The sequence below is a fragment of the Cloeon dipterum genome, chromosome 2, assembly GCF_949628265.1.
Source record: "Cloeon dipterum chromosome 2, ieCloDipt1.1, whole genome shotgun sequence".
NCBI lineage: Eukaryota > Metazoa > Arthropoda > Insecta > Ephemeroptera > Baetidae > Cloeon > Cloeon dipterum.
In genome coordinates, this window is record NC_088787.1 from 33,048,358 (window position 1) to 33,072,950 (window position 24,593).

General features: G+C 42.5%; 1 protein-coding gene across 1 annotated transcript in view; it reads right to left on the reverse strand.

Moving 5' to 3' along the window:
- Nucleotides 1-24,427, reverse strand: part of LOC135938024 (uncharacterized) — an 83,679-nt gene extending 59,252 nt beyond the window's left edge. Inside the window, exon 1 of the mRNA XM_065481510.1 lies at nucleotides 24,047-24,427. Coding sequence (XP_065337582.1) covers nucleotides 24,047-24,382 — 336 coding nt within the window. The 5' untranslated portion in view covers nucleotides 24,383-24,427. The remainder of the gene's footprint in view (nucleotides 1-24,046) is intronic.
- Nucleotides 24,428-24,593: the final 166 nt, after the last annotated feature.

Here is a 24,593-nt window from a genome sequence, read left to right on the forward strand (position 1 = left end):
AGCTACATAAGAAAAAATAAACATGAAATTCATCCATCCTCGACTAAAAGTGCGGAGCATCAGGTCGTCACACAGAAGTGCCCTTCTATCTGTAAGAAAGAGACTCGTCTCGCTGAATGCGGTGGGCGAAAAGACGACGCGGCGCCTGTGGTATTTGTTGTTGGGAATAAAGAGCGTCGCATAATGGAAGAAGAGCTACACTCGGCGGACGCAATGGCACAAAGACAGCTCGCACGAAGGCATCCACTATTCGCCTGGCGAAAGGACGAGATGAATGTTTGCCATCGGAGGTCAGCAAGCGGCTCCGACTGACCCCTCGCATTGCCGGCGTGTTTGACGTATTTGCTTGCCTTCGGCCGCTTGCCAGCGCAGATGGTAAATATTTTGACCGCCTACGATCGGGTCACTTCCTATGCTGCTAGATTTAATTATTTTGCCCGCCATGCCCAGTCCATCTGCTGGGTAATTGCGCATTATTTGGAACCGCACATACGCAGCAGCGCACTGCTGCAAACGGAGCCGTCTTTTGTACGCTCGTGTTTCCCTTTGAAACGGTTATTTTGAGAATTCAGGGTTTGACCCGTTTCCGTTTTGTGAATTGAGCCAATTCAGCCGCGGAAATGTCACGTTGCTCAAATGTACCAACCCTTTCTGGTCAAACTGCTGAACCGTAGGTTTGTCAGTTTAGTGAAAGGGACCGGGAGTTTGTATGGTAACTTCTGGACCACGAACCATGAGTTACAAAGGCGTTTATTTAATTGATCAATGCTGAGTAGGTCTCAGTAGGTCTTCAAATATGTATATTCAATGCCGAGAGTGAAAATGATGCATATATGCATGAGAAAAATATTTTTACTACTTCATAATGCTTTGCAGAGGAACTGAATAAAGCATTAATTTGAAACGTGACGCGTATAATCACTAAAGATTGAAGATGAGAAAACTTTAAGCTTGTAGCACAATCTGATCACAAGTAATGTTCGAAATTTCCAGATGATTGAAGAGCTAAGATTTAATCGCGTGGTATGCAAAATCTTGAAACTTTTGACTGCCTGCAAGTGTCATAATTACGAAAGTAATTGCTCCAAGATAAATCATTGAACTAAATTCAAACAAGCTAAACAATTCCCCCTAAGAGGCTGTTTATTTGGTGATTCATTGCATTCAAAAGAGATATACGAGTTAATGGCACAAACTAATTCCAACGACGTTTCAGCGGGCAGGATTAATAGCCGTAATTAAAACGAAAATGTCTAGCAAAAATTGTGCTGCAAGGGCACAGATAATGGCCTTTATTTCCCGTTTTTCTTTTCCAGCTGCTTCCAGGAACCGCGAAATGTTTCACTCGCAGTCTTTCTTCCCATGTGCAGGGAGCGAGCACTTTCCTCAGCAGATAAAAATGAAATTCGCGCTGCTAAGAGAAGAGCAATTTAACGTCGAGCGCGCTCTCGGCGCTGGGAATTTTAATAGGGTATTATATTTCATCTGCGTTAATTGCCGCAAAACAAAAGCGTATAATGACTCGTTCATTTCTGTGGCTTGCGCAGAAATAGCGCTCTGCATTACTCTCGCTCTCCGAGCTCTCTTCGTTTTTCCCATAAATTCTTGATTAATTCGCGCCGCGTGTTTTGTGGGTGTTGAAAATCCATCTGCGGCTTAAGCAGTAATAGCTGCTGGCGAAGGAAGGAAGGCAGCTCTTTGTTGCAGCACAGAACTCAGCAGACGCCCGCCTTCGCTAAAGGCGAGCTACATTTTTTGGCTTGCAGACGCAGTTAGGCGGCCATTAGCTGCCTTTTGTTGTTGCTCGCTTGATTTTTAATTCATAAAATGCGCTCAAGAAGTGTGACAGCGGCGGCCGGCAAAATTTCGACTCTACCCTTCGTGCGTTTTTTGTTCACTGCACTCTGATGAACATGTTTTTTACACTTAGTGGAGTATTTCTCTAAGGGGGAACATTTTATGAACATTCTTATTTTGACCTTCAAGACGCCCACGGTCAGACTGATGGAGTATTTCACCCTCCGGGAGCGATTCTCAACAAACATATGGAGTCAAAATCCTTACTCCCCAACGCAAGCAGATCAAATCTCGGCACTCAAGAGTTTGTACTCGGTGTAATTCAATAAGCCAGCGCCGCATTTCCATGTTGCGGTGGCGATGTGGTGCCCATGTTTCAGCTTAGCACTGGGATTATGAGGCCCCGTGCCTTGTAACTGTACACTTCAACTGTGTCACCCGATCTGCTGAGCGAATTGGAATCACAATTTTGCTGCTGCACCCTCTCGTCTTTTTCCACGTCCAAATTCTAAAAACGCTTTCTCGAGAGGAAATGATGAACGAGTCTGCGAGAGTAAATGCTCCGTCATGGTAAAGAACAAACATCTATCCATCAGAAGAACTCAGCTGCCACTTACTTTTGCCAATGCTGAATCGGCCACCTGTCACAAATTCGTGCGAATTCACGCTACCGGATTTCTGCCAAATCTGAGCAAGTCGGACGTCGGACAAGTGGATGCGCTTGATTTTCACATTCCGCGAGCATCAGAAAAGCAATAGTTTCTGCCTCCGCGCACTTGACGAACGCGCCTGTGCTCGCGGAATTCGCGATATCAATTTTGCACGAGTGTAAAAAATTTCTGACATGGCAGTTGCCTACTTTTTCATCCTGCGAGTGGAAGCTTCACACTATTGTATGTACATAGTCGTGTTTGTTTTCGAGAGGGACGGTTAAAGTAGCGAGGGTTAACTATCCGAGAAGAAGCACTACGCTGTTGTTAACCTTTCTTTACGGCTGAGGGAAGATGTATTATCGCGAGCACTCGAACAGTTTTTGTGTGCATAAAGTATCCGCCAAATCGCATGTCACGCAAACAAAACGCCTGTTTGTCGAGGGGCAAGCATTTCAGCAGCATCGCTGCAACAAATATATTTGGACAATCAGAATGGCTCTAATTAATTTTCAGCTCTGCTTTCAAGAAGGGTTCTGTTGTTCGCCGTTATACGAGCCAACTGGAATGTTTGCTAATTAGTAAATGTCAGAGCGGCGAGTTTAAATAAGTTTTCACAACCCGGCACGCTTCAAAGAACCGGCGTCAACACACGAGAGCAGGAAAAATCATTCATCCAAGCCGATTAATTAAATTCCATACAATAGCACTGGGAAATATGTCATTAAGTTGAAATACGCTGCATGCAGAGAAAAAAATGATTAGAATCTGAAATTATTCAAGCGATTCATTTATTTCTCAGGGTACATCCACGCAATCCTGTCCCTTGAATAATTCATTTTTACTACCAAGCAAAAACTTTGCATCTGCAAAAGTTTTTTGCATGAATATTTCGCTTGCAGAAACAATTCCACTAATGACTCTACACGCTTTCGTATGCCTCTGGTGGCAACGTGAAATTCCCTTTTAATCTGCTAGCATGCGTTAAGTTAGAAAAGTCGCAGCAATGGGACAAACCAAAGAGGAGTTGCGAACAAAAGGCACAGTGGCAAGCAGCATGTTAAAACGGCGTTCTCAAGGGGCTAACTACCAAAAGGCCTCAAGCGGGGCTTCTTGCTTGTGCGCTGCTCTATGGCAATAACAATAATGAGATTATCGCTGCGAGCTGGTGGCGGCAGAGAAAGTATGCAAATTTCGCAGCAGACGTTTAAGCCCTGTTGTGTGTTATTAGTTAAACATGGCAATTGAATAAACAAAGTGACACGGAAGAAGCATTCGACTACCCCAAAGGACAAGGCGAAAGTTTGCAACAGAAATTTGTGGTGACAACTTTAAAAACATTCGTGCCGCTTCTATATCACTGACATATCTGATTAAGAGACGAGTGCTGCGTACGACATGATGTTTCCTTTCGCCATAACTTTATCTTGGTAAGTCTTGTACTTGGAAATTTTGACTCCAAAAATTAACCATCACACAAGCACACCTTATAATTTAGTTTTGCAAATAAATTACTGTTAAATGAAAGAAATAGTGTGATATCAGTGGGAGAGCGTGCTTCAAATTTGAACCTTAGCTGCATAGAATTTTACCAGCAGCCAAGTTGACCCACTTCGCTTTAATAAAGAATAGCACCAAAAAAATGTATTTAATAAATTTGACCTAAATTGAGAAAGAAAGAAAAAAGCTATCTGTTTCCAGTTGAAATGAATGCAGCTACATCAGAGTACACCAAGCTATTTATTTTCATGCATCACTACACAAATTAACAGAGCAGGAAAATTCTCTAGTGATACAGAAAAATAAACAGCTCGCTACACACCGAGGTAGCTTCAAATTGAATATCAACTGAAAACATTAAAACCCATCTGAGTGCATCTGCCTTCACTGGTCAATCCTATTTGAGCAATTAAGGACGCATCTACCTAAGAGGAAAAGTACGATTTTTTATAATTTTGAATGTTCCCAGTTGAGGTTGTGATCGTTTTTTGCCTGTATCATTTAAAATGATCTGTGCATTAATTATCTCATTCAGTGTTTGCTTTTCACTCAATGATGTGTACGTACATTTTTTTATTCACCTTCAATTCAGCTAGTTCAAAGCTATAATTGCAAACATTTAGCGAGGCAGGTTTTGCTCGCGTTTTCCGCACTTGACACTGCAAACAGCAGCAAAAGCGGTCGAGCGTCCAAATCCAGGCATCTGCTCGCACTCTCGCTCGCCAGCGAAAAAGGACGAAAATAAAAACAGCCAAAAAGGTTTAGCGAGGGCAAAAAACAGTACGTTTCCATAAAGCGTCACGAAAACTCAATAACGCCGCCGGTGTGTGACACCGGGAATCGAGTCCCCCTGGGTGGTCGCGCATTATGCAACTGGCACGACCGGGCAGTCGGCCTCTCTGCATACGAGCTGCCGCTGTTTCTTCTTCGCGCCGCAGAACAACATCGGCTCGCTGACGTGACCGAAATGCCGATGCGCGGCACTTTTTTAAAAGCTGCTAGCAAGGCATAAATCTCTCTGGCTTTTATTCATTGAGGCGCGGATTTGAATTTCAATCGACGCGCACACCCGTGCACCGCCCCCTCTTGTGAGCGCTTTGCTCCTTTTTTTTATTTTCCTTCCCAACAGACCGGTTCAAACTTTTGCCCGCGTGGGGCTTCCCTTTGAGTAATAGCACGAGCGGAGAGCTCCTCCAATAGAGTGGCAGCGGAATGTTTTTGTAAATGGCAAGTGGATTTTGTATTATGCACGGCGCGCGGGTCAAAAGGTGCGTGCTGCTTGTTTAGAGCATTTTGGCCCGTTTCTCAAGAGTGACCGCCGGTTGGCGAGCGGAATCGTAATGATGCAGCCCGGCTTATTTGCACTTTTAGCTGGCAAATTGACCCGTCGAAGAGCACCCAAGGCTCCGGATCAGCATCCAAAAGGGCTTTTTTGTCATTCTTTGAGCGCCTCTATTGCCTTGGTGAACGTAACGAACGCTCATCTGGGCAAAGTGTTTTTACGGAACAGCAAACAACTCGATTTATTCGATGGAGCACAAAAAACACTTCGAGGCAGCAAAATTCATTAACATTTTTTACTGCCATGGTAAAATTATCAATATTTAACTTCTGAAAATCACCCAGTCTGGATGGTGGGCTTGAAATACCCTCTCATACATTGAAATAGTCGGAGAAATTCAATCTAATTTGTTCGTTTATGCAAATATCGGGGTAAATTAAATTGCAAATGAATGCCACGCATAGAACTGGCGATATTAATTGAGATTTATGCGAATTTTCCTGCTGGATCAAATCCCGCTAGCAGCCGAACCAACGTCCGTATCAACACTGAAAACAATCAACGAGTTGTCTGTGCGTACATTTGCCTCTCCGCCTACCAATATTTTCCACTTTGACAGCGGACACGTCCCCTGAAATCAAATGCTAACACGGAGCGAAATTACGCGTGAAATCAGCTGAATCACAGCGCGAAATTTCATTATTTCCGTTTGTAGCTCGGCAATTTGCATTCAAAGCTTTGTGTGCCTGCCGCCGCATTCAACGTGGATTTCGCAGTGCGGTTGGCATTGCACTTTATTGCATTCCGCCACCGCGCTGCATTCACGCGGTTGCGCCTCTTTTGCAACGAGCCTGTGTGTGGCAGAGGAGGCAGGCGCTCAGCTCCATTCAATTTCATGTTGGTTGATAAGCTGAATTGTGCCCAGCAGCCATGGCTGCTGCTTGTCTTCGCTCGGCTGGCAATAATTCAGACGCATTCAATAGAACACTACTGATAAAGAAAGTAACAAATAAAGCCGCTCCCTCGCCGCGACTTGCTGTTTTATTTCTCCCACGCTACCAGTGGCGGAACTTCCGAATTTTATCCCGATTTAACTTCAAAACCAATTCATCTAAGTAGCGCGAATTGCTCTGAATGATGACTAATTAATTAAAGGTTCAGTCTGTAAATGACTCACGAACTTACGATATTTCCAAGCTTCTTTGAATGCCCAAATTTAATTAATAACTTAATATAAATGTTTTGTGAGTGACAAAACTTTATTTAACTGCTTTTAATTAATGGAAATTTGTTTTCCAAAAATTAAATTTCATCCATCAATTCAATAAATCTGGCAAACCATCAAAACATGGTATGAATCAAATATCAAACGCAATTTCCTTCACTAAATTTCATTTGTATAAATAGTTCCAGAGCCAAAAGGAACTGCAATCAGTCAAATTGCCACATAAAATTATTGCTTTACAAAAAATCAATGAAATATTTATTCAAATCTTTTACGTCTTGAACTTTTCTTTAGTATGGCCTATTTGTTGATCATCAAAATCTAATTTACCTTTTAAATAGGAAATTTGAAAACAAGTCTCGTGCTCTCTATCAAGTCTTTCCCCACATTATCTCATCAGTTAGCTGCCCGAGGCGAAAATTGCACCAAATGAAGACAAAGTGCAATCTAGACGCGCCCCCCAGGGCTCAGCACCCTCAGGCTTCACTAAATTTCATTTGTATAAATAGTTCCAGAGCCAAAAGGAACTGCAATCAGTCAAATTGCCACATAAAATTATTGCTTTACAAAAAATCAATGAAATATTTATTCAAATCTTTTACGTCTTGAACTTTTCTTTAGTATGGCCTATTTGTTGATCATCAAAATCTAATTTACCTTTTAAATAGGAAATTTGAAAACAAGTCTCGTGCTCTCTATCAAGTCTTTCCCCACATTATCTCATCAGTTAGCTGCCCGAGGCGAAAATTGCACCAAATGAAGACAAAGTGCAATCTAGACGCGCCCCCCAGGGCTCAGCACCCTCAGGCTGTAGAACATTAAATCTCTAAAACACCACGTGACGTGATTTTATGGCCGCCTTTCTCTCCCTCACTTTTCTTGGCTGCACTGCAGAATGGTTGTTGCCAATACAAGAACGAATGTTTTTCTTTCTCACGCGCGCTGTCGGAGGTATAAGTCGGGAAGCAGATGGGAGTGCAGATAGACGCACAACAGGATTTGCTGAATGGGTCCTGTTTTTTAAGTGTGCCCACTACAGCCTATCAAACAAAAATACGGCGCGAAAAATCATTGCCTCCAAGTGAAAATGGCAATAACGGCCACGATATATGATGTAGTGCCTCCACCTAATGGTGTTAACCTTTACCCTGAAGTTCACCTGTGCGCCCATGCGCACTGCTAGTTTTGTGATAAAGTGATTATTCCCAATATATCAGCCGAGCGTTAAGCAGCTACGTGTTAACGCTCGCAAGGCCAGTGAAACTCAGTGCTCATCACACGCCCGTAAGAAAACTTAAATAATATCTTAAACTTCGTACGCAGTGAGTTAAAGTTCAAATACCAAATGACTATTTATTAATTTGCAGTACGCTGACCTTGCCTGTAATATTCCTGGTGTAATTGATATTGTTCTCGCCTCATAACTGACCCGACCCGTTTACCGGGGTAAGATTTGTTTTAATCAATTTACATCTTATTGCTGTGATGTTAATAATATTATATTTACCTATTGTATTTTAATGTGTAATTTATGTTTTATTACTTTACAATTTTAGTTGAATTTTACTTTTATAAATTTCTGAAATTCTTATTTGTAATACGCATTATTGACATTTTTCTTGACTGAATTCTTATGTAATTCCAGTTCAACCTCGAGGCAAAACAATAAAGTCTGGTATCTAAACCATTTGAGGGATTTGACTCTCCGTTTCCCCATATTTGGTGCAGCCCGACGTGACAATTGAAAGGATGCCAGACGAAATACCAGCCCAATCCTCCAAAGGATTTTTCAAACCACCGGAATACTCTACCAACCACGCTGATAAATTCTTTGCGGTCCTGGAAGGGAGGTTCCGCCAACACAAAGTGGAAGATGAACTGGATAAGTTCCTGACGCTTGCAAGTGCAGTCCCTTTCGACGAATTACCAGAAGCAGCTGGGAATCTCGTACGCAGACCGCCAGAGGAAACACCTTATACTAAGTTGAAGGCAGCGATTTTGGAAAACCTCCGACCAAAGGATTATGACGCGCTCCGAAAACGGATGAAGGCTATTCCTTTAGGTTCCATGAAGCCAACCGAATTTTTGAATCGTCTCCGGACCATCGCAGATGAAACTACCTTGGCAAACCCTATTTTCAAAACCGATTTGCTTGCAGTTTGGCGTGACGCGATGCCAGCTGAATGGCGTCACGTCCTTGTAGTCGAGCCGGACATAGACGAAGCTGCGAGAAAGGCTGATGTTTTATATCAGTATCAGCCACCGCAAGAAGTGAATGACGCCCGTGCCATAGTAGCAGCTGCGTCAGCGCCTGCTCCTCCTGCAGCGCTGCGCCCTGCCATGAACTACGAGCAGCGTTTTGCCGCCCTGGAAGCAGCAATGAAAACAATGACAGAGGCATTCAACCTGAGTCAGGTCGATGACACCCGCGGTAGACAGCCGAAAAAGGGTGATAACAACCGCGGTCGGCGATTCAGCAGAAGTAAATCGCGCCCGCGCCGCTCGCAATCTCAGGAAAATGCGCCAAATGACTCCTCACTTTGTTTCTACCACGATCGTTTTGGTGCTCGCGCTCGCCAATGCCAAGAAGGTTGCCGGCATTTTCCTAAAGCCGACGCTGTCCAGCCAACTCCGGGAAACTAGAAGAGCAGCACAACTCCGCGGCTGTTGTCTGCAACCATAGCTCATGCCGCTTATTTCTAACTGATCCCATCACGACCTTCACGTACCTCGTGGACACAGGTGCTGACCTTTGTATAATCCCGCGCTCTCTTGTGCCTGGCGTACATAAGAAAACTGATTTTAAACTTACTGCCGCTAATGACAACGTTATCCACACGTATGGATTTGTCACGCTAACCCTTTCTCTGCAACTGCGCCGAGAATTTCAATGGTGCTTTCTCATCGCAGACGTAAACACTCCCATTTTAGGAGCTGACTTCTTGGTGCATTTCCACCTTGCTGTACACCTTGACAACGGAACCCTTGTTGACAAAACCACTGGTTTGACGGCCAAGGGAACCTGCCGAGTAGATAATCAACCTACAATTAAAGTTGTTGAGACTTCCAATAAATGTCTCCTAGTGCTTAAGGAATTTCCTGAGTTGTTGCGCGATCCAAAGGTTCGGCGCCCCGTAAAGCACTCTACTTCCCACCAAATTGTGACGACACCTGGTCCACCTTCATTTGAGCGATGCCGCCGATTACCTGCTGACAAGCTAAAAATAGCTAAGGAACTCTTTCGAAAAATGGAGGAAAAAGGAGACGTGATAAGAGGTACCAGCCCCTGGGCCTCCGCTTTGCATTTAGTGCCGAAAAAGGACGGTTCGTGGCGCCCTGTCGGTGATTACAGAAAACTCAATTCGAGAACCGTAAGTGACAGATATCCCATGAAATACATCTATGATTGTACTGCTGCACTCTCTGGTTGTACCATCTTTTCGAAGCTTGATCTGTCACGTGCATACCTTCAAGTTCCTGTTGCACCCGCTGACGTGGAAAAGACCGCTGTAACGACTCCGTTTGGTCTATTCTTGTATCCCTACATGCCCTTTGGGTTGAAGAACGCTCCTGCGACGTTCCAGAGGTTGATGGATCAGATCTTCGACGATATGACCTTTGTCTTCTGCTATATTGATGACATATTGATTTCTTCATCGTCCGCTGCTGAGCATGAAGATCACCTGAGAAAGGTGCTCAAGCGCCTTGACGAGCACGGTCTAGTCCTCAATCCGAGGAAGTGTGTGCTTGGCGCAAATTCTATTGAATTCCTTGGTTACCGAGTGGACAGTAAAGGAATTACTCCACTTCCAGAGCGTGTCGCCGCAATCAGAGAATTTCCTCTTCCTGCGACCGCCGACAAATTGGCTAGGTTTCTCGGCATGCTAAACTATTATCGGCGCTTTGTACCGAAAATTGCTGCAACTCTCGCACCTCTAAACGCACTGCTTGCCGGTAAGAAACGCAAAAAGGAACCGCTAACTTGGAATGAAACTGCTAAAACCGCTTTTGAAGCAAGTAAAGTCGAGTTAGCCAGCGCAGCGTGCCTTGCACATCCAAAAGACGACGCACCGCTTGCGCTGGTGACTGATGCATCAGACATCGCCTTAGGCGCCGTCGTCCAACAGTGCGTGAATGATATTTGGGAGCCCCTTGGATTTCATAGTCGAAAACTATCTACTACAGAGAAGAACTACGCACCTTATGATCGAGAGCTGCTCGCCATTTACGATGCTGTGAAGAAATTCCGCTACCTCCTTGAAGGACGACAATTTGTGATTTACACGGATCAAAAGTCTCTTACTTCTGCATTTTCGAAGAATAGAACAGATTGCACACCTCGCCAAATCAGGCATTTGCAATTTATTGGGGAATTCTGTACAGATATTAGATACGTCCCTGGAAAAGCAAATATCGTCGCAGATGCGCTATCGCGTGTTGACGCTGTCTCTGCTCCTGCCGCACTCTCTCATGAAGCTATTGCACGCGCACAGAAGGACGATAATGAACTGAAGCAGTATCTCGGCCCATCAAGCTCTTTGAAGCTGAAGTTGTTTCCCGTTGAAAATTCTGAAGACCAAATTTGGTGTGACACTTCAACGAAAACACCTCGCCCTTTCCTGCCGCTGAAATTTAGAAAACCCGCATTTGATGGTCTACATAACCTTGCACACCCTGGTGGCAAGGCCTCTACACGCTTGGTTGCAGAAAGGTTTGTTTGGCCCAAAATGAAGAAGGATTGTCTCACCTTCGCAAGAAATTGCCTTGAATGCCAGAAGTCAAAGGTTACGAAGCACACTCAAGCTCCACTACGTTCGTTTCCTATTACTTCAGACCGTTTTTCTATCGTGCACATTGACCTTATTGGTCCGCTACCGCTCTCTGAAGGTTTTCGCTACTGCCTCACTATGATTGACCGATTTTCAAGATGGCCAGAAGTTGTCCCACTGTCAACTATTACCAGCGAAGCAGTTATTCGAGCAATAAAGGATGGATGGATTAGCAGATTTGGTCTGCCGACGACACTTGTCTGCGATCAGGGTAGACAATTCACCTCGCAAACCTTCCACTCTTTCGCCACAAAAGCAGGTATCAAAATCAAACACACTAACGCATATCATCCTCAAGCAAATGGAATGATTGAACGCTTCCATCGCACCCTGAAAGCCGCGCTGACGTGCCATGCGACTACTTGGTCTGCAGCCCTTTCGCCTGTTCTGCTGGGTTTGCGTTCTGCTTTGAAGGAAGATTTAGGTTTTTCTTCCGCACAAATAGTGTATGGAGAATCCATCAGGTTGCCAGGTGAATATTTCACTCCACCTGAATCCCAGCTTACTCCAACTGAAATACTGTTACGCCTGCAAAGTCACCTTAAACAATTTTGCCCACAACCTGTGTGGCACAGTTCCAATAAGAAGTTCTTTGTGCACCCTGATTTAGCAAAAGCATCACATGTTCTGTTGAGATGTGAGCAACGTGCACCGCTCACGCCGCAGTATTCTGGCCCGCACCGTGTGCTCGAACGTGGAGAGAAGACTTTCACCATAGAGTTTAAAGGCCATAGCAAAACTGTCTCAATAGATCGCTTGAAACCAGCATTTTCAGAAGCAATTTTGCCACGCGAAAGACCTGAAACGCCTTGGGTTGAAGTGCCTGCAAGAAGAAATGACGTGCCGCAACCCGCCGCACCGCCGCCTGTCTTGCCGCAACCCACTGCACCTCAACCTGCTGCGCCGCTGTCCGCGCAGCCAGCACCTCAGTCTGCAACGCAACCTCCAGTTGAGCCTCAACCTGGCCCTTCGGCCCCTGCAGCTCGACCTCCTCCATCAATTAGGCAACCAAAAGCATCTGAACCAAAAGTATCTATTCGCAAAACTGTTCGCATTGAAGCCCCTGTTGTTCGACAACCAGCGACGAAGACTAGATTTGGTCGAACCATCAAACTTCCTGATCGATTTGGTAAACTTACGTAGACTTCCAGTCATCCACCCCGGGGCTAGTGTAGTGCCTCCACCTAATGGTGTTAACCTTTACCCTGAAGTTCACCTGTGCGCCCATGCGCACTGCTAGTTTTGTGATAAAGTGATTATTCCCAATATATCAGCCGAGCGTTAAGCAGCTACGTGTTAACGCTCGCAAGGCCAGTGAAACTCAGTGCTCATCACACGCCCGTAAGAAAACTTAAATAATATCTTAAACTTCGTACGCAGTGAGTTAAAGTTCAAATACCAAATGACTATTTATTAATTTGCAGTACGCTGACCTTGCCTGTAATATTCCTGGTGTAATTGATATTGTTCTCGCCTCATAACTGACCCGACCCGTTTACCGGGGTAAGATTTGTTTTAATCAATTTACATCTTATTGCTGTGATGTTAATAATATTATATTTACCTATTGTATTTTAATGTGTAATTTATGTTTTATTACTTTACAATTTTAGTTGAATTTTACTTTTATAAATTTCTGAAATTCTTATTTGTAATACGCATTATTGACATTTTTCTTGACTGAATTCTTATGTAATTCCAGTTCAACCTCGAGGCAAAACAATAAAGTCTGGTATCTAAACCATTTGAGGGATTTGACTCTCCGTTTCCCCATAATGAGCTCCAGGACCATAAAACCCTTTTTTTATTTAAATACGGAGACGCATGCAGCAACCACAATAATGCAGCTGGCATGGAGGGTGATTTATCAGAGCTAAACAACTGCGAGCTTTTCTTCCTCAACTCCCGTAAAAACGGCCGTTACTTTTTATCCTCTTTATGCACAGAAAACCCTATTCTTTTCACTTGACTTGCTGAGAGGCAGGTGCGTTTGTTATGCACACACTTTATTCCACAATTTTGCATGTTTAAGTAACTAGGAATCCCGCAATTCATTCAAGAATAACAAAAATTTTCAATAAAGTGCACATCAAATTTGCTCATTAAAAAATGGTGATATACGACGGGACTAGAGTTTATTTTTGGCCAGTTCAGTAACCAATTATTTTATATATAAAATTATCAAAGGCACTCGTACCTTGTTGCTCCTACGTGCATATATTTTTAACGGAAATTTTACTTTTTATTTCCATACAATTTAGATAGATAAATATTTCTATCACCCTGGTAGAATATTCCGATAAATTTCCCTGTTGCATTATTTAAATCAGCCGCTGCTGTTTGATATGCTGCAAATTGGGACGGTGTAAAGGCCTTTAGCGTTGGCACATTACAACCGACTATGCATAATAAATATCTGGATGTTGTCAGGAAGGCTTGTTGCGTGGCATATCTTTACGTGCGCGCGTAAAACAAAAGACAAGAAGTCCTCCGGGCACGTCAACTTCCTTCACTGGCAAATTCAGCGGCTCTCCTGCCTTCCTTCTCTCGCCTTCCTCCGCGAACTTTCGCTCTCTATTTTGCTAAATGCGGTTGTGCGGGAGCAAAATTCTCTACTCCAGTTCAAGACACACCTTAGCTCTCGAGGGGTGCGACCAAGTTCCGCCTCTGACGTGAGCGCTTTACTCTTTGCGGCGTGAGGTTACCACTTTTACCCTCGGTTTTATTTCTAAACTGCTGTTGACATAGTAATTTGAAGGCCACAATTTCACGAAAATGTGTAGATTCTGGTTTAAACGTTTTCAGCTAATTCCGGTAATTTAATGGAACAAATTGTCCTTTAACTAATGTACGTGCAAAGTTTACCGTAAATTCTCGAAATGAACTCGGATATTGATCCAGGTAAACTATTATATATAGGTTTCAATTAACAAACTCGCCGCAAAAAGGGCAAAAAGTATTTAACTCCACAAATAAAAACAAAATTAACGGTATATTGATCAAAATTTCCAGGACGTTCTTTCCAGAAGAGATTAGCCGATAGAGAACTCAACTGTTAATGAACATTAATATTAAACCTTTGCTCGATAATTTGTTTGCCATGGAAAAAGCAAATAGCAGCAGCATATTTTAGTCTATATTGCTTGCAAACAGGCTCTATTTACTTTACAAACTTTGATAGGGCTTTGCATGACAAAACTTTGATGGGCATTTTCGCCGCTAATCTCTCTTTCGCGGAAATGGATGTTTTTTTAAAGGCTACTAGCAAACAATTTTACGCTTGCCGTTTGTTCAACAGCCCTGTGCATATTAATTACTCATTAAACCAAGGCTTTGCCGGTGCAAAATTCGATCCTAATACATTTTTCACTGGAATTATGGACCGAACGCTAGCGTGTTTGCTTATGTTCCACATAAAAACCGAGCAGAAATGCAAACAAGCCGTGGGCGAAATATTATTCTTGGAGTGGTAGAGTAAATAAACGCGGGGATTAAATCCAGTTGGCTGGTCTCGACAGCATCGCTTCAGTTGCCAAAGACAGTGCGCAAAAAGCTTCCTTTACGTGTCTCTGGTGGCGAATTTGCGATTTCCAGATAGAGTGTAAGAAGTGCTCTGCGGAAAATGTCCCAAAATCGAGCGAGGATGGTGCGGCAGTCACGCAGGAGTAAGAAGATATTTATCTACACTTAGCCACCGACACGCATAAATCACATGAGTGGCGGCTTCTTTACAGACGTCGGATGGAAAATGGGACTTTATAGCTCTGACCTTGCATTTTTACATTTTTCTCCATTTACGGTATATTTTATACTCCCGAACGCGAAGGAAACCTTAATAACTCGAGCGTTTTATTGATCTTTTTCATTTCATGGCTTGATCGCATCTTCTTCAAAGAGAGAGGCCTGAAACTGCTCCAAATACTTAATAAGATAGATGTTTCTTTGAATTCAAATTAAACTAAGTTTATCCTGCGTTTATCGAATTATGATGGCATCAATGATGAATCATTATTTTTCTGTGTGTTTTTATGGTCAATATTTCAATCTGATAAAATTCATTATAATTTTAAAATTTGTTGTAGATATTCTAAAGAAGTTTTTTTGCATACTAAATAAATCTGTTCAAAACCTTGATTTATCTTGTGTAAAATATCAGAAAAATTAGGAGAGAGAGAAGATATAAAAGCTGTGTGTACTCAAGCTTAAGCAAATTTTGCAGGAATCCGCAGTCACCATAAAATTCGTCGTTCCGCCATCGAACCGCTTTCACGTTCCTGCTAGAAATGGGCTTTGCAAGTACATTAACCCAATTAAACGCTGGCTGAATTCGTTGACGACACTTTCCTGGGAACAAAAGAGCTGAAGTTGCCGAAATAATGAAATCACCACAGAGAGAAGCAAACTTTTGGAACACGGACACACGTCGACCGCGATTAAATTAATCCAATCGTGCCAGCTGAGATGCAATCAAAAATAGCTGAGGGAGCCGGCCGGTGCGGTCGGTGGTCAAGACTTTCATCTCATTTCATTTAGCCAGATGCGACGGCTGAATGGGCAAACCGATCTGGGCTTTCGAGAAACGACACCCATCACGCCAGCAAGAGCCGCATCGGGGGTCTAATGCGGCGGAAAATTGAAATTTCACCTGGTAATAAAGATAAAGGCCGTGCGTAATAATGAATTTCCAGACCAATTTGCATGCATTAGGCATAAGTAGTCGCAGTACCCAGGGCATGACGTAAATTGCTACATGCTAAAGTGGTCCCACGGAGTACACGAAATTCCAAGAACGGCAGCGATCAAATCAATAAATAACTCCGATAGCATAGAAGCGTGCAATGCCTCTTGCTAAGCCACGAGCTTGTGGTAGTTTCTTGTCTCGATTTTGCATCACAAGCTTTGCATGCAAGATTCAAAGCCAATCTAGTAATCGCATCCAAAATTTGAGAAAATTTTTATTAACAATAAAAATTTAATGGCAACTTTGTGAAATAAAACATAGAGCATGTAGCGATTTTTATTTATGTGTAAATAGAGTTGCAATAAAATTCTTGTTTCTTTGACATTTTCAAATCTTTATGACTCCCCGTTAGGTCCTTGCATTACTTCTTAAAAACCAGATGTCGCAAAAATTAGAAATAAACACATAGGAACATTAAAATGAAGGAAATTTTCATTGACCCTACAGCTAACATTTTTTCAAAGCATATATAAGTAATTTAGATGGTGCCTAGGGGGTCAAAATAGCTGCTATCAAGCACAAGAACGTGTGAAATAATTTTACTTTTCAATGCAATATTTTTGTCGCCCATCCTTTAGTCACTTCTCGCAAAGTAAAATGTTATTCAGTGTCCTTTTTTTAAAAAAAATTATGAAATCAAATTTGCATAGCACCGACGGTATATTTATCATAGATGCTCTCCTTACATTTAATTATTTGAGAACTATTCACTGCCGCCAAAGGAATGCTCGGATCAATTAGGAGAAGTTTCCTAAATACGTGCAGTCCCTGCTTTTAATAGAATGAATTATGCAACGCGCATTGCAGCAGAAACAAGCGAGTTGCCTACATCTTCAAACATTTTGAACCTGACAGTGTAGGAAGTTGGAACTTAACTTGCACGACTCGCAGCGGCATTCGAATCGAACGAGCAAGTGTGCACTCGAGTCAGCAGCAAAACTTTAATTAGTGCGGAATAAACACATTCTAATACCCAACGTCGGTATATCCCGAGCAATCAATTCAAGCGAAAATTACTAACTAAGCCAGCAATGAATTTACTTTAGCGTCTCTCGGAGCATATAAATACTTGTAAACACGCCCCCGCACAAACACAATACTCGCTCCAATTAATCAGCGTTTGATTTGCTTTTCTAATTATGAGCTGGAATATTGTTGGTGCGTAATTATTAATAGAGTGTGGGCAGAAAAGTCGGAGAGTTTAAATACCTTAGAACATTGTTTATAATTTTAATAATTCATTTTCCGTTTATCTTTTATTTTAATTACATATTTATTTCACATTTCCAGCTGTAGAAAGAAGACTGCTGACGTGCACTTTTGTTGATATTTTACAAGAGTTTAATTCCATTATAGTTCTTTCGTTCCCCATTTGCAAAATTGCGTCTCGCGCGTGGAACAAAGAGGGAGGAATAGAATTTATGGGGGAACATAAATTCTCATAATAAAATTTACTAGCCAAAAAATAATCTCGTTGCGTGATTTAGTGCTAGAGTAGGTCAGTAGCCGATTCATTTTCCGCTTGCGAGCTGCCTCGTGCGATAATAATAAAAATACGTATACGGGGTCTGGCGGGCGCCAAATGGGAATACGAACGAACGGCCAGCCGGCTAGGACAGAATGAGAGATGTGCGGTAAGCAAAGTTTGCGATCAAATGCAAAAAAAAAATCCACCCCTCTACCTGAGGTGACTGTCCAAAAGGAATTCTGCGAAAAAAATGCTACCCCACGCGAAGGGGACGAATTCCTGCGAGCATTGAATATTTGCTACCTGCTGTCTCTTTCGGTCGCGATTGGTGGTGCATGATTTATAATATTATAAAAATATAGAAAGAGAGTTGACGCGGCGCCGTGGGATATCGTAATTCAGCGCTGCTTTTGATGCTCAGATCGACTGTCAAGCGTATACAATGTCATCCATCACTTTTGCCGTTTAAATGTAAATTTTGTTTGGCAAAAACGTCAGCGCTCGTGTAATCATATCGGTATGAATATCATGTAGCACGCGTGCCTGTCTCCGCGCCTGGAGTTTTCAATTTTTTCGCACTGTCTGTAGTGAAAATGACTTGTTGCACTTGAGGAAAGTGGAGGAATCCGACATTTGTGTTAGAAACGAGGCAAAGTGACGCACTACTGTGACGTACAAAAGAATGCTCTTCTGGCGGACAAAAAATCGACCTTTGACCCATCTTGGCATATTGATAAGTCGCCAAAATAGGACGAAGAGAAATAAAATCGAGGCCATTTAGGCTGTTTTACGATGTCGTAGCTTACACTCGCTCTTGAAGAACACACAACTCTGCGCATAAAAGTTTATAGCCTAGTGAAATATGAAATGCTTTTGCTCGCAGACGGCGTCGTGCGCTGCCCCTAATTTTGTCCATTTCAACTGTACACCGCGTCATTTCATGGCACACATTTTCTCAATCTCCCTTTAAATCGTCCATAAACTCGGCTGGGCATGATAAAAACTTAGAAATACACTTATAAATAGTCTTCTGAGTAAATTAAATGAATGCAATAATTTTAACACTTCTTCGTAACTCTCACAACAGAAATTTTTCTGAAACATTTTAAGTCGACCCTCCAATAGATAAAAACGGGAGCCATTATTCCACAAAAACGGGGCCCAATTTATTTACCCCAACCTTATCGGCTGGCTGATCATAAAAGGATCAGTTGGCTGAATAATTAATTGGCCTCTTTCACCGTCAGCAGAGCAGAAGGCGGGCGAGATTTTATCTTGGGTGTGCTAAGGAAGAATGCGTGACTTCCTGCCTGGAAAGAAATCTCTCCCTAATGAACGTCTCCGGACCGAGCAGCCCTTAGAGACTCCCGCAACACCCTTCCGTGCCAATAAAATTCAACGCAGAGCTCTCTCCTAAGCCCGTGTGTGGGCGCAACTGTGTACATAAATATACACTCACAGCACTTCTCTGCCAGGTAACTTTTTATTGGGTCTTCAATCAAGCCGCTATATAACGCTGTCCGATCGGTTTTGTCGCTGATCAACCCGGATGGAACTTAGCTAATTGAAAATCGCTGCCGCAAGCCGCCGTGTGTATCCAGTCTGCAAGGCTGGCCGCGCAAACGTTTTATGAGCATTCGCAATCATCTCCCATACGGGACGCTAATACATGCGCGGAGCTTTTAATGGATTAACACACACACACACGTGAAATGCAGCGCGAGATAAATGTTCGGCTTTGCCTGCGACGTCATGATCGAGTGCGGCAGTCGATAACTATCATTTTCCGCTTGCATTCTACCTATATGGTACACGCTGCGACCGACCGTCAAATTGGATTCATAACCCAATTAACGGCCTCCCCGAAACGGGATTGCGCCCAGCCGAGATAAGAGTGGTCATTTGCTGCCGCTGCAGCCCTCCATCAATAATGTACGCTCTGTGTACTTCGAATGGCAATCGCTTCAGGGGGTAATGCACGTCCAACTGAGTAATGCACGTGACCGATCGGGATGTGACATACAATCGCATCCTGTCAAATATATTAATCACTTCACTTTTGTTCAGGAATTAATTTGATCATTAATTAGAAAATGCATTAGACTCATTTTGTCTGTTACGATTAAAAACTAGAAAACCTAACAGAGTCTGACAGAACAATTTAGAACATCATGGTGCATTTTTTCCTGCTCAAAATTAAATGATTCTCAGAATTTAATCAATTGTCTGTCTAATCTTGCAGATTTTCAACTATTCAATTTGCAATAATCAAAATAGGAGCAAGCAACATTTAAAATTTGACCACTTTTCTTTCAAAATTACATTCTGCTCGTGCTCGGCCAATTTTTTTAGCTTTAACCTATGTTCCTCTCGTTGCAATCTATCCAACGAGCCGATTTCCTCAAAATGTACATAGAAACCTGTAGATAATATATTTTGGTTTTGACTCTCAGTCATTATAAATCGTAAAAATAATTTTCTTGAATTAGGTTGAGATTATCCACAAACCGATTTAGAATTTATCTTTATTCGAATAGTGAAAATTGCTTATTCTGCAGAGGCCAATATGGAGAAGTCGGGGGATCGTATAATTTGCTGCTCCAATTTGTCAACAGACAAGTTACGTGGTTCCAAAGAATTAGAAATTTTTCTTCTCTTACACAAGTTTCAACTCATTTAATCTATTTTAGTGGAATTTTAAAAATTTAAATTGAGATCCGTAGTTTAATTGATTGAATAATCAAATTATGAATTATAACTGTGCAGCTTTTTTAAATTCTGAACGTGAATTTTCGGTACAACCATTTTATTGAAAAGATTTTTAAGTTATTTTCACAAATACAAATTTTCACCCTTGTCCATTAACTCATTAAATTTGCGATAAATAGATTTTGATAAATGGGACACAAATCTATTCTATCCCCGTGAGTATTACATTGCTTTCCTAATCCCATAGTTCAGGAAGGAAGCGAATATGTCAATTTTTGACAGCGAATTGATTAGGCTAAATTTACCAGGCCTTTCAGCTTTTGTTGATTAAACATCAAAGTCAATTAACAATGTGCCAATTTCACACTCCCATCAGACGTCACAAAATTAACGAAGGCTGATAGCTGCAGCCATTGCGTAAATATCATCATCATCCTGCACGGCATAAAAACCAGGGTGTAATGCGCCGCAAATGTACGCCCAGCTGCGACGGGTTGTTTTCTCATTAGAGAGAGGACGCTACGCTTGGAGAGTTCCTTGATTACGCATGTGTACAATCTCCGCAATCACGAGTAAGTAAATCGAGTGGCTTTTTTTGCCTCTGCGGCACGATGCTATTTCTTTCTTTCGCCAACTGCACGTGTGTGCCTAAAAAGAGCAGCTTGGAAAATAAATATATTATATGTATATGCAAACGCACAATGCCTATGGGTGTGTGTGGAGCGGCGTGCGGTGTCGTCAGTCCAACCCCACGATAGGTCACGTAACCTATGACACGGAGTAAATGAAACGAAGCTATTCATGCGCCTGTTGCTCATCTCTTGTCGACGCCAACACGATGTGAGATATATACGCGTATGCGGGAAATTGAAAAAAGGTCGTGTTGCACTCCCTCACACAAATGGGGCACACTGCACCTTGTTGGATTCCATGTTCCTCCTTTTATGTCTCCAAGTCTCCATTTCATCTCGTTAGGTGATGAAACGTGTGCCTTTCGTGTTGGGTTCCATTGCGGAGTACGCGCGAAGTGAGTGAAAAATTTTTAGTTCCAGGGTGTGAGAAATCAACAAAAAGGAGTTAGGAATGCGTATTAATTTTTACGGTAAATAATTGAAAAAATGATCCAAACACGTTCACGATGAGTGTTTAAATAAGTTTAAAAAACGTCATCATCTTTAGCCATACTCATTGGAAGTTAAATAACAGAGTAGCAGCTGAAGCTACATTGTCTACACTTCTTGTTAGTTAAGTCATAGAGATTATCGTGTTCATTGGCCGCTGATGCAAACCATTCTTAGTTGAAAGTTTTCTGATTATAGTTCCCTTCTATGCAAGTTTAGCGTCAAGTTTTTAGAACAAAAGATGAATTAACTGCTTGTCTAGTACAGCAGTTCTTGCAATGAGAAGCTAGGGTTCGTCAGACTTCCATTCTTGGCTTTGGCTGTTGCTCTGGATTAATATTTTTTTTAAAGTTGCGAAAAATACCCGTTAAAATAGCGATATGGCGTGCATTTTTTTGGTCTGCGAGAAATTAAATTTTCTGAAAATACCTCATTTTCTTCTAAATTTCCTTTTAAGAAATGTATGGGGAGAAGTTGAAAGAACGTGATTTTTATGGAAAATTTTACTTAATTTAATCGGATATTTTCTTGCGAAATGTCTTCTGCGAAATAGGTTTTCCTTAACTTTTGCCAATTTCTATTCATGAGAAGTAAAGCTGGATAAAACTAGACAAGCTACCAAAAGCAGAAAGGGCAACTTTCTTGGAAAACTAAGAATATATATGCATGCATTTACTTCCAAGCTCGTATTTGATTTGGATTAGCTAGCCAGCTTCCCTCCTGCGACGAATCCGCAGAACTCAATATTTTCTCTGGCGCACCCGGGATGCAAATCATACCCGGCAGTGAGTTAAAAAAGTTTTATGAGAAGACTCTCGACGTCGTGGCTGGCTAATGCTGAAATTGAAAAGTAAACAAGTTGGGACGGTCGCATAATGACGACGACGCCAACGAACCAGTCATCCATCGCCGCTGTTGGCGAAATTGCGGAAAAGTGCCAGTTAGAGCGGAGCCAGCCGTGCAGGAAGAAAGGGACGCACGCCCGAAAGCAAATTGAAAAATGAGAGGAGTAATTAAGGTCGCTTTTATTTATCTTGTGGCGCGCACAAGCGGATAAGTTTGCTTTTCCAACAACTCCGTCTCCCTTAAGAATACTCTTAAATAATTTTTTCCTAATGAAATCTTCCTTCAGATCACGAGCAGAACTCTTGTGGGAATCGGTTGACGCAAAAAACTTGGTTAACTAGTTTATGCGATGAGTCAAAATACGACGTCAACTAAAGGAAAATTCTTTGTTATAGAGGCCTGTTTGCTCGAAAGTTGTTGGACAAATCCACCAATCATTTTCGCTAATTAACAGCATGGGACAAACTTTTCGGAAAACACCAAGAAACTCGGTATAAATTCAGAATAATTAATTTTTGCTCCGTTGGCGTTAATTAAATGCAAAAACGGCGTGGAGCGTGTCTCATGTTGAAGTTAATTAAAACCGCAAAATCCTCATACTGCGTGGAAGAGCCGCTGGGAAACAAGTGGATTTTCCTGGAGCAGCTTGACAAACTAACTTTGTTACTCCGCGAGCTCTTTCCCGACACTTCATTATTTTAATCTGTGAGAGCTCTGTCCGAGCGTAAGATGTGAAAAACGCGTCTGCTGCTGTTCCACTCTTTGCCCTCTAGCGATAAATGGTCCAGACCACTCACAGTGAATTTTTTTTTCATTTTAATGCCATTTGTACGATTAAATATATCGCGGGCGAGGCGACTGTTTTTATGATGACAGCTCGCGGCAGAGATATATATTTTATTCTACTCGTCGCACCCTGCTGAACCGCTGTCAAGCCCATTCATTACTTAATTTTATGGCTCAGACGCTCCTCACAGATGCACCACTTTGCGAGCCGCGCACAAGCAGCGCATACTATACACACAGCGACGCAAATTTTTGCTGCAACGGTTTTCACGGGACTGCTCAACCTGTTGATTTTTTTACCCCTTTTCATTTGCGTGGAAAATTTTAAACAAGTTTCCGCAAAAAATATGCAGCTTTATTAATGCCTCTCGCGCTTTTGAATTATTTAAGTAGCTCTTTTAAAACACAAGAGGCTTAAGAAAATTAGTGAACTTTTTACAATTTTAACGCTCGTCAAAATAAATGTTGGTCTGTACATGGAAAATGGTTAGAACAAACTTTATGGCGCTTTTCTCTTTGATGTATGGTACATAGAGTTTCAATCATACATAAAAATATGGCTGAGGCGTAGATACTCAAATTGGTTTCATTATTTCAATGGTTCATCTTAACTTCTTGGAATTGAATATCCTTCCAAGATTGTTTTAATAGGTTAATTTGTGTCTGAGGGCCAATTTCGCTGTTATATAAAACGATAATCGATTTAGTATGTAGATTCCGGACTGAAAATAAATCAGAGCTGACTCTTATGGTCCTTATTTAATTTCGCTGTGACGACATTGTTGAAACCCTAAAGCGTTTAGCAACGCACATTGCGTTTTAATGCAGTTTTCTTACTAGGCCTAGGCAAATTGATTATTATTACTGATTTCAATGAATCGTCAAGGGAACGTAAAGTTATGCAATATCTACACCGGTGTGTCGCACTTGTTGCCTACCTTTCAACCTGTTACAATCCAGTCTTGCTAATTGTAAGAAAAATGGGACAAAATTCCATTTCACGGTTTTGGTGCCTCGCCGCGAAAAATTCGGAAAATAAAAAAATTTTATTTTACGAATTTTTCAAACCAAAATCACAATAATTGGACTTACCGGTACACGTGAGTAGGATGTGAGGTAGAGCCACGGATTTTCAGCGTCCTTCGAAGACTTTGGCGTGGCCGCCTGCCTAACCGCGTCCTTCTCCTCTAGCTCCTGCCGCAAGTTGGGGTGGAAGAACTCGACGTTGGCCTCGTCGACCACGTTCTCGTCGACGGCCCTCTTGGCCCTCCGCAGGGTCAAGCCCTGCTCGACCTTCAGGTCGACGGCGAGGATGTAGCGGTAGAGGGCGAACGAGAGGCCGAGCTGCAGGGCGAGCAGGCCCAACAGGCCAAAGTACACGCACCACGTGTGCGAGGGTTGCTTTTTGGGGGCTGCTGTGGCTGCCATCGCCACTCCTGCACTTCTCGCGCTCGACTGATGCTCTCACCGCGCCGCCCGCCTCCGGCTGCCCTTCCTCGCTCGGCCCTCCAGCCAGCAGGGGCACGCCGGCTGCGTTTGGTGTGCGCGGCGCGCGACTCGCACACACCGTCAAAACTAGAAACTGTTATACATTCCGGCACAGTACAACAAAGAAGAATTTGCCCGCACTGTCGCGTGC